Source organism: Rattus norvegicus, chromosome 4, assembly GCF_021556685.1.
Source record: "Rattus norvegicus strain SHRSP/BbbUtx chromosome 4, alternate assembly SHRSP_T2T, whole genome shotgun sequence".
NCBI classification, from domain to species: domain Eukaryota; kingdom Metazoa; phylum Chordata; class Mammalia; order Rodentia; family Muridae; genus Rattus; species Rattus norvegicus.
This window is the reverse complement of record NC_141537.1, coordinates 169,841,377-169,856,112: the sequence shown is the minus strand read 5'-3', so window position 1 is coordinate 169,856,112 and position 14,736 is coordinate 169,841,377. Positions and strand designations below refer to the sequence as shown.

Genomic DNA, 14,736 nt, shown 5'->3' with positions numbered 1-14,736 from the left:
TTTTAAGTAAAAAAAAAATGCATCCCTGCTGAGGAGATATGAGGACAGAAGACTCTGTTTTAGTATTTTAACTATTTTTTGGATGCATTTAACTATAATACAAATATTCAAAAATTGAGGGATTTGTGTATGACCAATTTCATTTCAACCAACTAGTGCGGAAGAACTTGGTTCATAAGGACCTGTGTGTTGGGCTATTGTGGACAAGGTTGGTAGGCTGGGAATCAGATTTTCATCCCTCACGCCACTCCAAAAGTGTAAATAGAAAATCTAGAGAAGTTGTTACATCACTTTCATTTTCAGTACTGCAGATGTGTGATCAGACTACACTTATGTAAGGCCCCCCCTCCTGGTTCTCACACACTCACATCCTAGAAAATATAAACATTTTAACTAAATGGGGACTGCTGATGGCCTTACATGAAAATGTGGCTTTTCCTCTTTCCAGTTAAGCTTTGTCTATCCGTATAGGACAAGGACGAAAAATGGCCACTAAGTATATCCAGACCCCCACCACTATCCTCCACCACCTCCACCCACCTCCACACACAAATCATCCTACAGGTAGGCCGAGATTCTGTAGATGTCTCTCACTTCCCATTGTATCTGAAGCATGCCAGGCGAATACCTCAAACTCAGTAAAGCACATGACAGTTGCACTCAAAGATTAACTATGGAAGTTTTCTTTATTGATTGCTTGATGTGTAACAATAATTGGCATCTTTTTCACACATTACAAAAATTATACTTGGCTCAGTATGCAACCTTTTAAGCATAGCCATATTATTTAACAAAAGGGGGGAGGGATGCTAGTCTACCCAATACAGCATTTACAAATGCACAAAACATGCCACTTTGGCTTGTATATTGTCTAGATTAAAAAAAAAATCTTTTGAACATAAATAAGTTAGTATAATTTTCAGTGTCTTTACAGAGTTATATACACAGGCACAATTCAAAGTTTTTCTCATACACAGGCAATGAAGAAACACTGTTTAAAGGTGTAGTATCCATTTCACTCACTCTACAAGTATCCTTTTTTTTTTTCTTTTAAAAACAACTTTCCTTGGGGGCAAATTAACAAGTAGGGTGAGACACTTTGAATTTAAAAAAAAAATTATTTCATTATTTGTGTAAAGTTAAAAGACTTCTAAAAATATCCAAGGACTTAGGATTATGTTCACTGTGAAAAGAACACTAAGAAATTTTCTCAGCAAATATGATCTGAGATAGTCAATTCTAAGAATTCAGAATTCCTTATCATGTACCCCAGAGTTTTGCCCAGTGTTATCTGGGGGTGATTACCGCTAAACAATTAACTGATAAATTCCAATTTCAAGAAAAAAAATTTTTTTAAGCCATTTCTTGCTACATAACAGAATCTTCGGAACTCCCAAATGAGAATATGCTTCAGGTAAAAGTAAATAGCAACTCCCTGTGGCGATTATTCAAATTTTGATTATTTTAAAAATAAAGGATCAGTTCTCACCGAAAGGACACTACATCTTTAAAGAAAGGAATTCAAGCCCTTCCCCCCACCCAAGTTGCTTCTCTTTATGCAAGTCAAATATTTTTTCTCCTTGCTACAAACTGAAGCAAGTTCTTCACCTCCCCCCCATGCTGATTCCTCAGCCCCACCCTGCCCTCCCATCCCTAACGTTTATGTGCTACATAGTAAAAGATAAAAACTATATACACAGGTAGTACAATGAAGCAAATAAGGAAAAACCTAATTGCGCAATGCTACATCCAATGCTTTTAGAGGCAGATGGTTTAAGAGTGCCTAAAATGTTTAGTGTTATTGTTTTTGCTTTCTCAGTGCTTATACAGGATGTCCATTCAATGGAGTCAGCGATATGTATTTAAATTTTTTCATGTATGTCTTCCTTGCTTCATAAAGCAGTGATGTATCTAATAAACAAGGAATTATTCTTAATTCTGCAAAAAGAAACAAAACAATTAGGGAGAAGACACTAGAGTAACATTGCCAAAGTACAGAAATCATTTTGCTACTATCTTAGTTAACAAACATTTCAGTGATGCAGGATAAATATAGGCACTAAAGGTCTGAAGACTACAGTTATCCCCAACACTATCTTCACTGGATTTTTGTTCTGCTGTGTGTGGTGTTAGAGTCAAGGTCCTCAACAAGTGGGCAATTTTGTGAGGCCCTCCCACGCCCCAGGGGACATTTGGAAATGTCTGGAGACATGTCTGATTGTCACAGCTCCAGGAAGAGGATTGCTCCTGGTGTCCGATGGGAGAGGCCAGAGATAATGCCCATCATTCTAAAATGTACAGGACTGCCTACCACAACAAAGAGTAATTTGGCTCAAAATGTCAACAGTGCAGAGGTTGAGAAACTCGATCTATAAAATCTGGGTCAAAGAGGGTGAGAAAGAAAAGAAATTCAGGAACATCATACTTCAGAGTAGTATATTTTCCTGATATATTTGAAAAATACCTGGAAATGCAATTATAAAAATACAAAACACCCCACACACACACAAAGTCTATGCAACCTTTCGATTTCTTACTCATATGCAACATATTTGCCTGAGTGCTTTTGACTAGAGCCTTATGGTTTCTTGGCCAATAAATGCCCTTTTTTCTAACAGGCCAGGTAAAAATCCAGGAGGCTCATCTGAAAAGCTAGGCCCCAAGCCACACAGACCAACACAGGTGTGATGGCTATTTAGAAAGAACTTCCATCCAATTTGCCTACTTTATAGAGGGTGTTATACGGAAGGTGGTTCTAATGGCCATTTTCCATCAGCTCTGAACAAAAAAAAAAAAAAATGCTATGTCTGTAGAAGGTATATCATGACGTTATGACTTCTAAACACAACCAATTGGAACCCTATGCCATCTCTATATCCCTTCGCTTATTTTTAAATTTCAATAAATGAGGACCTGGAAAGTTCATAATAAACTGTTAAAATCTATTTATATGCTGGGTTACGAGTGGGCTTTAGAAATAGAGACTGCTGCCTTTGTTCATAACAAGCTTATAAATTATTATATATCGTCGGCTCATATGAATAGTCAATCTATGTAAATTTAGGGGCTGGGTTACTCTAATTAGGCAAGTGGGGTGATGAGATTTTGACACATGGAAAAATCCACACTTGTGCTGGACCTTCTCAGTTGGTCCTAACATCTACCATCCATTTCCCCTATAAACATCCAAACCATCCTGTTCCAGCACAATTAGCATACGGCGCTGACGTGTTAGAGGACTGCTTCCTCTGGCTGCTCATTTAACTTCTGCTTTGTAACCTCAGGGTTAAAATCAGAAATTCTGTGGGAGCGTTAGTACTTCTGAACTTTCCATTCTAATTTTTTTTTTTTAAAGTCCCTTTCTTACTCTCCAAAATTTACCAGCATACAAGGAAAGGCACAACTTTAAAAAAAAAAAAAATTAAAAAAAAAGTACAGGGAGGTGGTGGCAAAATGCCTCTGATCCCAGCATTCAGGAGGCAGAGGCAGAGGCAGCCAGATTTCTGTGAGTTCAAAGCCAGCCTGGTCTACAGAGCAATCTCCAGGGCTGTTTGTTAACACAGAGAAACCCTATTTCGAAAAAAAAAAAAAAAAAAAAAACAAACCCAAAAACCAAAACAAAAGCAGAAGAACACAAGACACTCCTAACCAAACCTGCACTACGTGTACCTGGTTTTTCTTTTAAGAATATAAACGTAATTATATATTTGCCATTTTTCTATGGTTCAAACGGCTCAAAATAGGTTATTGGCTGAAAACGAACCTCTGGGAAATGGGTTCTCATGAAGTGAGAATGGGAAGGAAAATTGTCATTTCCAGCTTAAGTTTTAATGGGATTCAGAAGGATATAACTTTCCCTATCCTTTGGGGCCTTGGTGGCAAGTTCTTGGGACACTCATTCTGGTTCCATTTTAAGGTAAACATCTTGGGATACAAATACTGCATACAGTCCCCTCAAGTGATTCCAGCCTTCCTCAGTGTTAATTTTTTGACCTAGGAAAGTAATTCCTCCTGGCAGGCAAGTAATCTGCCAGCAGTTCTGGGGTCTGCAGCCCCCCCCCCCCGGGGGAGCGCAGCCCAGCTAGGGTGTCAGTTTTGTGCTCTTCCTCATTAACCCACCGGAGCTGTTTACGTCTGGCGTCGAAGGCCGGGCTTCTTGGGCGTCTGCTCCACAGTGCCAGCATTCGGGGAACCGTCTGAAACATTTTCTTCTGTTCTGTTGGCCCTTTTGTTTTGCGAAGAAGAATCTAAGAGGGGGGCAAGGGGAAATTTTTAAAAGAACACACACAAACCATCTTTATTATCGAGAACAATGGCTGACAGAAGTTGGCCCAAGAGTCAGGGGATGATCAACCCACTACCTCCACCCACGACCCCAGGACCCGTCATCCCCGGTAGCCTCTAAGGACACAAAATGAGGTTGTTTCCACTAACACAAGGAGTATTCTACGCCCCACGTCTCTTTTTCTCCCCCTAGCCAAGAAGGAGGCAGTTGGTAAACATCCTAACTTTTGTCACATATCTACAGCTGGCTAGAGGGGAGGAACTGTGACGCGTTAGGCTGGGGAAGTTATCACATCTTACTATCTCCGGCTTCTGACTTCAAAATCATAAACAGGCCAGGCAGTCAGCTGGGGGTATTTCAAACCTAAGCATCAAACAGGCTCGATCTCCCAGAACTAAAGCAGAACACGCAGGAAAAAGCAAGCGAACAGGGTCTAGCAAAGAGGAGCTACGGAGACAGACAGACATTTTAAGTTTTCCAAAGAATCATCACCTTCTGCCGCAGGTCGCTTCCTCATCCCTGGACACTGCTCCGCTAACCCAGCCGGACTGTCTGACGAGTCAGGCATTTGGTCCACCAAATGCCGGTCCTCAGAGTTTGCCTGAGACCCAATTGAAGGCACCGCCTGGCGGCTCCCGCTGACATCCAAGCTCTCCTGCGCCGGCACCTTGCAGGCGCTCTTGGGGGGGCGCGGGGGTCTGTAGTAGAACTCGGGCAAGCTGCCCCTCTCCACCTCCTGCCACTCGTATCTGCCCTCCAGGGGCTTATGATTCTGAAAGTCGAAATTCCACTTGCGCTGGCTCGCTTCTTCCATATCTCGGCAGTGCTTCTCCAAGTCCCGGGTTAGTTCTTCATGATTGACCGGGCCGAAGAGGTTTCTGCAGGCGGAAGGCTTGGGGTGCTCGGTTTGTCTGGCGTCCATCCGCTCCAGGCTCGGGCTCCCGTTAGACACTCTCACGTTTGACATCTTCCTCCCCGGGCGGGTGTGGACCACCGCCTCGCCTCTCTCCGAAAAAAAAAAAAATGAAATGAAATAAACAACAAAACCAAACAAAAGCGAAACGCCCCTGCCGCAGCGCAAACCCCACTTCGAAGTTCTGCGACTGCACACAGAGACGGCCAAGTGGAGTAGAGCCAGGCGAGCGACCGTCCGAGCCGCAAGAGCGCGCAGGTCTTGGGGAGAGAGGCGCAGGGACGCCCCGGCCGCGCAGCTCGAAGCTTCAGTGATCAAGTGTACTGGAGGGCGGGGAAGGGAGGGGAGGAGGCAGGAGGAGGTGGCAAACAGTCGGAGTGTAGGCTGGGGCGAGCCCGTGGGTCCCGCGAACGCAGCCCCTCTCCAAACCTTGCCGCCGCGCAAGTCTCGGAGCCGCGAGTGAGTCGGGACAAGGGATGAGGGGGGAAAAACACCCCGAAAGCACGAGCCCCCCTCCTTTTTTAGTTGCCCAATATGGCGGTGGAAGGGAGGCTGACGAAGAAGAAGATGATTGACAATGCAAGTCTATTTAAACAGAGGAGGAGCTCCATTGGTCTGGGCGCCGGGAGCGGCTCCGCCCAGGCTGGCGAGCGCGCTCTTAAGGTGGCCCCGGGCGCGGCGCCGCCGCCTCTCCGCGCTCCCGAGCGCGCCGCCTCCCCGTACCGCCGCCAGGACATTGGCTGGTCGCGTGACTACTCGGAGGTGTACGACTGCCAACAAACCTGCTCTGGCTGGCCCCGGAGAAATTAAAAATAAGACAAACAAACTAGCCAAACGGCCGGAGAGCTGGGGAGGGGCCAGCGCGGCGGCCAGGCGGAGACCCGGGAATCTAGGTCCGGGCGCTGTAGAGCTGCGCTGGCAGGCGCGCCACCGCTCCGGACTGCGACCTCCAGGTCTTTGCCCGCGAAACCCAGGGCCTGGGCCAGTGAGCTCCGAGGTCGCTGGCTGCTTGTTTGGAGCCTCAGTGGCTAGTTCAACCCACCTGCATTCGCCGAGGTGGGAATGAGGGAGGGTAGGCGAAAGATCCAGGAAACCTTGGCTCGGTGCCTGGGATCCCCCCCCACCCCCACTCCCCGCAGGGTGACTTAGCTAGGTTGCGGGAATCGGCCGCTTAGCCTGACCCCAGAAGTCTCTGCTAAGTAGGACAAGCCGGAGACGGCTTCAAAAAGGAACCAGGACTGACGACTCTTATCAGGGTGTTTCTGAATCCAAGCACTCCCATCTCGAGATTCAAAACCCTCAGTGCTCTCTCAAGCCTCTTCATCTGCTTTATAGCCATCAGACACTAAGTTTTGAAAAAGCCAGCTCTGATTTTTCTTGGTTCCCAAGCACAGTGGGAACCAAGTGCTTTCCAAGTGGGAAAGCCATTGCTATAGGCTGCGTGTGGGAACTCGCCTCTATAGTTTCTATACTCTGCAGTTCTTCTCCCCCAGAGCTGAAGCCGTTTCCTCCACCTGAGTCCAGACGCCAACTACAACAGCTCCTTCCTTCCTCCCCTTTTCTCTCCCACCAGCCTGTTGCTTCCAACCTACTCAGAACAATATTCAAATACAAGCAAATACTTTTAGAGAGCTGCAGGCTCTTGAAGGGCGAAAATGCTTTCCTAAGGGTCCAAGACTAGATTTGCAAGTGATTTATAATACTACCACCCAGGGATTACCAACACCTACTAATATTGTTTGGGTATTTTCTTTAGCTCCTTGGGCAACTTCACGTTTCTCTGTCAATGCTGAGCACAGTGGTAGAAAGTTAAAACAGTGATAGAAGTTAAAATAGGTGGGCCTGTCGTGACTCAGAGTTCAGTGAGATTTTTAAGAGCTTTACCCACTAGGATTCCCAAACAATCTTGGTTTGTGCTAAACACAATGCATCTTATTGGAAATAAAATTCCTGTTTTAGTGTCCCATAGAAGCATAGTTTTCTTATGCTATGGTGTAGTGAAACTGAATATTGACTTGTTTTCTTAGCCACATCTTGTCTGTCAGGATGTGCGTGTGTGTGTGTGTGTGCGTACACACACACCTTGCCTCCTAGAGTCAAAATGTAACAGCCCAGAAAGCCCTTAGATGAGTTTAGCCTCTTTTTTAGCAATGAGGACATTGATCCTCTGGTTTCCTGTCTGGGGACCTCCATCCAGTTAGTGGCAGAGTCAGGATTAGATGCAAGTCTCCTCATTCCCAGGCTGGTTCATTTTTCTGCCCCTCTCCCTCCTGGTGGTCTCGGCGTTCCCAGTTTTGTCTGGATTTGCATGGATTTCGATCTGTAGGCCCTTCTCTCTAACAAGGATCCAAAATGGCTCTTTCCAGGCCTGGGCTGCCCACAGATGTTCCCTCGATGTCACTGTCATCTAGTGCAGCTGTCACAGGCCTTTGGTATTGCCACCTAGGTGTGCAGATGAAATACAGACCCAAAAGGATGGATGGTACCCAGAGAGCAGTGAAGAAGGCAGCATCTGGGGTGGACTTCAAAGCCAGGCCTTCTGCACTGTTCAGTTGGGACGAACATGGGAAGTGGCCTCTTCTCTGGTGGTTTGTTTGAGGTGGTTTCGAACTGTGTTGTTCAGGCTGGCCTTGAACTTCTGGGTTCTTCCTCGATTCCCAAGTGGCTAGGATGCTGAGCTTGGCGCCATCTTGCCTCAGCAAGGCAAGAGGATCATGTAAGGTCGTTCTTGACTGCATAACTGAGTTGGTGGTCAGATTGTGTGTGTTACGGGAGACTCTGTCCCCAAAACAAAACACAGTAACTGGGACTATGTATGGGTCCACCCCACTGTGTTCAGGCTGCTGTTTTGATTTTTTAGATTCGGGCTATGAGATGGCTCAGCGGGTAAAGGCGCTGGCCAAAATGCCAGAAAGCTGGGGTCAGTTTTCAGAATCCATATGATAGCAAGAGTTGACTCTTCTCACAAGGTGTACTGTGACCTCTGACCTACGCACGCGCACGCGCGCACACACTAATTGAAAAAAATTATTATTGCAATGTTGTGCACATGTGTCGTCATGGCATGCATGTGTGTGTGTGCAGGTCAGAAGACTATTTTGTTAAGGGGTTGGGGATTTAGCTCAGTGGTAGAGCGCTTGCCTAGCAAGAGCAAGGCCCTGGGTTCGGTCCCAGCTCCGAAAAAAAAAAGAAAAGAAAAAAAAAAAGACTATTTTGTTGAGTCAGTTTCCCCCCTTCACCTTTACATGGGCTCTGCAGATTAAACTCAGGGTGCCAGGCTTGTATGGCAGGGGTCTTACCCATCGAACCTGGCTCACCAGTCTCCCAGCTGTTCCCCTCCCCCCTACATTTAACATTCCTACTTAATTTACTGAACTTGGGAAGAAGGCACAGTAAAATTGGGGTGAGCCTTATGTCCACGGTAGTGTCCATCTATGTCCAAATTGCTGGAGATTCCAGCACTGCAGAGGTAAGGAAATTCAAAGTCATCCTCAACTACACGGGAGAGTTCACAACCATGCTGGGCTATGTAAGACCCTGTCTCAAAAGTTAAACTAAAATAAAATGTAATTGCTAGGCTGCAAGGAGCTCCTCTTTGTCTCTTTCTGTGTGAATTATAGCTCTTATGTAAAAATGGAGAAATTACAGTCCACTGAAGAACTTTGTTTATTCATCATAATAATATCGGTACGAAAGCAGAAACTTAACACTTCTGTCCCTGCACAGCCAGAATCTCTCAGCATTCTGTAGGAGCACCATTTTGTTGATCTGTTAATCTCACACGTAAAGCAGTCCTGGCCACTCCACCTTAAGAAGTCTGGTTGCCAGCAGAAAGGCTGAGCTTAGCCGACCTCACTACGAATCTAAAGTGTTTTGTTTACAATCAAGGCACCCAAGATCGTAAGGCAAATACTGAGAAGGCAGGCACTTACTGTAGTAGCAGCGAAGCGTAAAAAAAAAAAAAGAAAGAAAGAAAAGAAAAAAAAATACTATGGAGTCGTGAAGGAAGAGGCAGAGAGCAGGGCGAAAGTAGAAAGTTAGGGACCTGCAGAAAAGTAAACTAGGGAGAAAATTTTCTCACGGGTAGAATAAAGTCCCACAGCACACTGCCCTTCATCAGAGCTTGCTTTTCCAAGACCCCCTAGTCCTTTGTGAAGTTTGGTCATCTTTTCCACTCCGGGTGCTTTCTTACATAGCGCTGAGAAGTGTCACTCATGCAACACTCTCCTCCACCCCACCCCCACCCCTTCCCCGAGGGGTTCTGAGACTTTGAGGAGTTTAGCGAAGAGGCGAAGACCAAAACAATTTAGAACACCTGTGTGGAAGATAAGCGTCCCAAAGGGGTGGCTGTCGAGCACCCCCAGCAGCCCGGCTCCCAGGTGCGAGCCTCTCACAGGGCAATTATGAGCCCCAACTGTGTCTGAAGAGGAGCCTCGCTGCCCTTCCACCACCACAAACTCATACAACAGACAACTTTCACCCACATCACCAATCTCTTCAACTGCCTTATTCTTAGAGCTGGGAAAGGTGTGCCCTGTTTCTGACACTTTTAATTCAACATAACAAATATTTACTGTGCTCCTTCTGTTAATGTGCTGGGGGTTTTGTTGTTGTTTTTATTTTTTTCTTCTTGCTTGCTTGCTTTCCTCGTCCTAGTGTACCATCCCCTCCACCCCCACACCCCTCTGTTCCTGAAACTCACCCTGTAGCTTCGACTGCCTTAGCAGGCCTCCTTTCCAGCCTCAGCCTCTATGCCTGCCTTTCTTCCCCTTTGGGTACTAGGATTATGGGAGGTGTACCTCCCGACCGACCAACTCCGGTTATTCTCACTCTTCTTACTTCTTTGTGTGGGGAGTTGTTTTAGTTTTCTTTGGTTGGGATGGCTGTTGTTGTTGCTTTTAAGCGTTTCATGTGTAATCCAAGGTGGTTTTAAATGTGCTGCAATCTTCGCCTCAGCCTCTGGGTTACAGGCTCGCATGACCACATAACTTGTTTGCTGTCTCCCCCCCCACACACACACACACATGTATTGGCATCTCCAATAAACGGGGCATTATCCTAGGTAGTGGGGGTGTAAAACTCAGTTGGAAATTAAGTTGCAGCTTACATTGTAGTAAGAGCAGGGGAGGGGACAGAGGATAAACACTGAGTGAAACAAGGTGTACATGAAGGTGATACACTTTGGAAGAGGAACAATGGAAAACTGGGAAGCAATGAAACTGTTACAGTGTAGCCAGGGAAAGTGGCTTTCCACAGAGGCCCGAGCACTTGAGAAAACAAGTGTGCTTAGTCTGTGAGAAGAGAGTGTGGCCCCTGTATCTACAAGAGCCTGAGAGCCCTGGGTGGGAGCTTGTAGGATGCAGTCAAGGGATGCAGTCAAGGACACCGGTGCTGTGGACAAGGCAAAAGAAGGGGAGTGTGTCAACAGGAGCGTTAGCTCACAGTGGACCTTGTGGGCCTCCTAATGCAGCTGTTTACAGCAAGCGACTTCCGGACATCAGGAGGGTAAAGCAGCAGAATGGTATGACTTTACTGCCTGTGTAGTAATTCCCAGGGCATTTGTTTCAGCAGTATTGGAAATTAAGAGATGAATAAATCTGAGTTCTTGCCTGTGGGGAGCATATACCCTTGACCGGCAGACCACCACAAGACGGCTACATACCCAAGAACTCTAGATGGGAAGCAAAATACAGACAAACAGGATGCAAGAAGAGCTGACATGAGTGTTAGGGTCTTGGACAATAAGAAAAACATGGGCCATGGAGATAGCTCAATTGGTTAAGAGTGTTTGCCTCCAATCTCTGAAATTCACCTGATGGAAGGAGAGAACCAATTCCTACAACTTCTTCCCTGACCTCCATGGTACATGGTAATAAACATCATATATGCATATACGTGAATAAATATTAGATTAATGTCATTACAAAAAAAATTTAACTGTCTACTCAGTGTTGTGCAACATGCCTACAATCCCTTTAGGAGGTAGAGGCAGGAAGATCAAGAGTTCAAAGCTGGGGCTGGAGAGATGGCTCAGCGGTTAAGAGCACTGACTGCTCTTCTGGAGGTCCTGAGTTCAAATCCCAGCAACCACAAGGTGGCTCACAGCCATCTGTAATGGGATCCGATGTTCTCTTCTTGTGTGTCTGAAGACAGCTACAGTGTACTCACTTACATTAAATAAATTAATTTAAAAAAAAAAAAGAGTTCAAAGCCAGCCTTAAGTACCTAAAGGGTTCGTGAAATTCTGTCTCAGAGGAAGTAGTAGATACAGCGGTGTACACATGCAATCACAGCACCCGGGAGGTAGAAGAAAGGCAAGAGGATCAGTGTGACAGTGGCCTTGATCTGTATAGAGAGGCTTGAGGCCAGTCTGGGTTATATCAGACCCCACCTCAAAAAAATCAAGAAAGGGCTAGAGAGATGGCTCAGAGGTCTTATAAGAGCAAGGCTGCTCTTCCAGAGGTCCTGAGTTCAATTCCCAGCAGCCACTTGGTAGCTTACAACCATCTATAAGGAGACCTGGTGTCCTCTTCTGGCTTATGGGCATACATGAAGGCAAAACACTATAAACATAATACATGAATCTTTTTAATAAAATCAAGAATAAAAAATGAAAAAAAAGAATAAAAAATGCTGATAAAATTATGAGCATATATCAGGAAGGAAGGTGATAGCAGATGAGGTCAGTCACAGGCTATAAAAGGCAAGCAGAAACAACCTCTGTCTTCCGACTTCAGTGGTGGGTAGGGTACTACTAGAACTTGTGGTGCAGAGAGTGACATGATCGCTGTCCAAACTTGTCTCTAGAATGCAAGCAAGCTTGAGCCTGGACCTGTGTTAGGGTCCAGAGCTTTGGACTGATCAGACACAGTGATCTCCAGAGGTTGAAACCGAGGGTCACCTAAGAAGCAATGTCTAGGGATGGACATAACTGAAACAGGCAGACAGTCCCACTGTCTAATCAATCCAAAGGGAAGCAGGAGGCAGTGCTGAGGACAGACAGGAGGCAAAAAGGCCTTAAGACAAAGGAAGAGGATTTGGAGTAGAGTTGGAAGCAGCCTGGCAAGATCTCCTGAACCTCGAAGGCGTGGCTGCACTCGCTTTCTGATGCCTCCAGCCTGGGCTGTGCACAGGGAAGTAACTGTTCGGGGGCCCAAACTGTCGTGGACAATGGGATCTTTGTCTCAGGAAGTGGAGTCTGACAGCAAAGTAAAGGTTGGGTGTGGCGAGCCTGGAGAGGCTACGTGGGGAGGTAATTTGGGAGGCCACTGCACACACGGGCAACAGACCACGTTGAGTTAAAGACTAACAAGGCAATGCAGACTTGGGATGAGAACACTATTTTTAGCCCACGTGTGATGGAGATGCGATCGAGTCTGCCTTCGGTGTCAGAAGAGGAGAAGCAGCACATGCACACACGGTCAGAGGAGAGTGAGCGCAGCAGTGTAGACCTGACTCCCACAGCTTATGAGCGTCTTCCTCCCAGCAGCTGGTTTCAGAGACGCAGTCCATCGTTAATGGAACAATTACTCCTCTTCTGTTCCAAATTGCTGTGTTGGGGGTTTCTGTTTGTGGAACCAGTCATCCATGATTAACCTGGTACTTTCTGTATCTGCAGCAGCTTCCTCTCTGGCTTTGTTGCAGCTGAGCCCGTGATGACCACGGTCTTGATGCAGGCAACTCTTGGCCATCTCATGCAGATGGAACTCTGAGAGGACTAAGTGTCCCAAAGGTTCTCCCCCCTTCTAGGGTACCCCTCTTCTGGAGATGACTACAGAGTTTATTTTAGGAGGCACAATGACTTGGTGTGTTTGCACATTGCATCCCCTCAAGGCCTCTGGGTTTAAGAGAGAACTGGTCAGAAGGTTCTGGAGCTGGGAGATTGTAGCTCACAAGTGCTTGTCTCGAGAGTCAGATGGACTGACTTCAATCTCTAGAACTCACATGAAAGGTGGAAGGTCAGAGCCAATGCCACAGAGCTGCCCTCTGACCTCCATACATACATCCTGGCATATGTGCCCACACACACACATCATACATGCACACACAAATTATTTTTTTAAAGTCCTGGGGTAAGATGAGATTTAGATCCTTAGAGAAAATTGAATGAATGTGTGGAAGAAATGTAGATTTAATAAGAAGTTAGCAGGGCATCTGGGGGGGGTTTGGGGGGTGTTGAGGCAGGAGGAAAGCCCACCAATATGAGCCCAGCCTAGGCTACACAGTGAGTTGTAGGCCAGCTTGGGATTACAGGGTGAGACCCTACCTCAAAAACAAAAGGGGCAGGAGAGGTATCTCAATGGTTAAGAGCTCTTGTTGCTCTTACAGAGGACCAGCTTCAATTCCCGGCAACCACAGAACAGCTCCAACCACCTGTAATTCTAACTTCAAGCGATTTCTACTCCTTCTTACCTCTGTAGGCAACAGACATGAGTTGGTGCACATATATATATACGAAGGCAAAGGAGTCATACACAGAAAATTAAATAAAAAAATGAATTTTAAAAATGATTTTTTTTTTTTTGGTTCTTTTTTTTTTCGGAGCTGGGGACCGAACCCAGGGCCTTGCGCTTCCTAGGTAAGTGCTCTACCACTGAGCTAAATCCCCAGCCCAAAAATGATTTAAATAAGGTAAGGTCAGGGTTTTTAAAAGTTGGCCACTTTTTTTTTTTTTTTTTTTTTTTGGTTCTTTTTTTCGGAGCTGGGGACCGAACCCAGGGCCTTGTGCTTCCTAGGTAAGTGCTCTACCACTGAGCTAAATCCCCAGCCCCAAGTTGGCCACTTTTTATGTATAGGAGAAAACACTGTTAAGGAAAATGTATTAAAGAAACACAGGCTGAGCAGTATTGCCAGTGTCCCGTGACTAGGAATAAATGTAAAAACATGAGTCCAAAAGCATGAACATAACTGACTTTTCACGTGTACAAGTGAAAGGTGAAATTTAGAAATCATGAGTGTCCTTCCTCAAGTACAGTCTCTTCCTCACACTGAGGAAACATTCCATGAGTCTAACCTCAATCTTCAGTTTATTCAGAGGTGCACCCAAATTAAAAACAACACCACCGAAGCCAACACAGCCTGGGGACTCCCCACTTTCTGTCTCTGATCAGTCTCTCTGAATAATCATTCACGGGATTATTTGTTCATTTCTTTATTCATTAAATTTTTAATGAGCCCTTGGCAGATGCCAGACTCTCTGGGGACACAGCAGAGAACAAAGGTAACCAAAGTCCCTGCTGTCGTGGAACGGTGCTTACACACAAGTGTGGAAGGCACACAATACACAAATAAATAAGCGTAATACGTCATGTTGTTGTGAGTGCCAAAAAAGACAAATAGACGAGGAGAGAGAGAGAGAGAGAGAGAGAGAGAGAGAGAGAGAGAGAGAGAGAGGATGGCCCATGTAGCTTCTGAAGGAAAGAATTCTTCAATAAAGTGGCATGTGAGTGGAGACCTGAATGGGAGAGGCCCTAGACCACGGAAGTTCCTGTGTTCGAGGCAGAGGATTCAGAATGTCCTTGTTATGGTTGAGGGACAA

At 45.9% G+C, this 14,736-nt stretch overlaps 1 protein-coding gene across 2 annotated transcripts; it reads right to left on the bottom strand.

Moving 5' to 3' along the window:
* Positions 1-657: 657 nt before the first annotated feature.
* Cdkn1b (cyclin-dependent kinase inhibitor 1B) lies at positions 658-5,756 on the bottom strand. Of its 2 annotated transcripts, NM_031762.4 has the most exons (4): positions 5,628-5,756; positions 4,778-5,291; positions 4,120-4,247; positions 658-1,938 (listed from the first exon to the last, which is right to left on the bottom strand). In NM_031762.4, the coding sequence occupies exons 2-3, from the start codon at positions 5,250-5,252 to the stop codon at positions 4,129-4,131; spliced, it is 594 nt and encodes a 197-aa protein (NP_113950.2). In that variant the 5' UTR covers positions 5,253-5,291; positions 5,628-5,756; the 3' UTR covers positions 658-1,938; positions 4,120-4,128. The 2 variants fall into 2 exon arrangements, with proteins under 2 accessions (NP_113950.2, NP_001426328.1); NM_001439399.1 differs by having other exon boundaries at positions 4,778-5,756.
* Positions 5,757-14,736: the final 8,980 nt, after the last annotated feature.

Bases quoted from the DNA above. Each gene is read 5' to 3' on its own strand.
- Cdkn1b (NM_001439399.1), bottom strand. From the start codon at position 5,252: ATGTCAAACGTGAGAGTGTCTAACGGGAGCCCGAGCCTGGAGCGGATG. The intron at 4,248-4,777 runs GTGATGATTCTT...CCCCCCTCTTAG, and splicing joins GAAGCGACCTGCGGCAGAAG to ATTCTTCTTCGCAAAACAAA.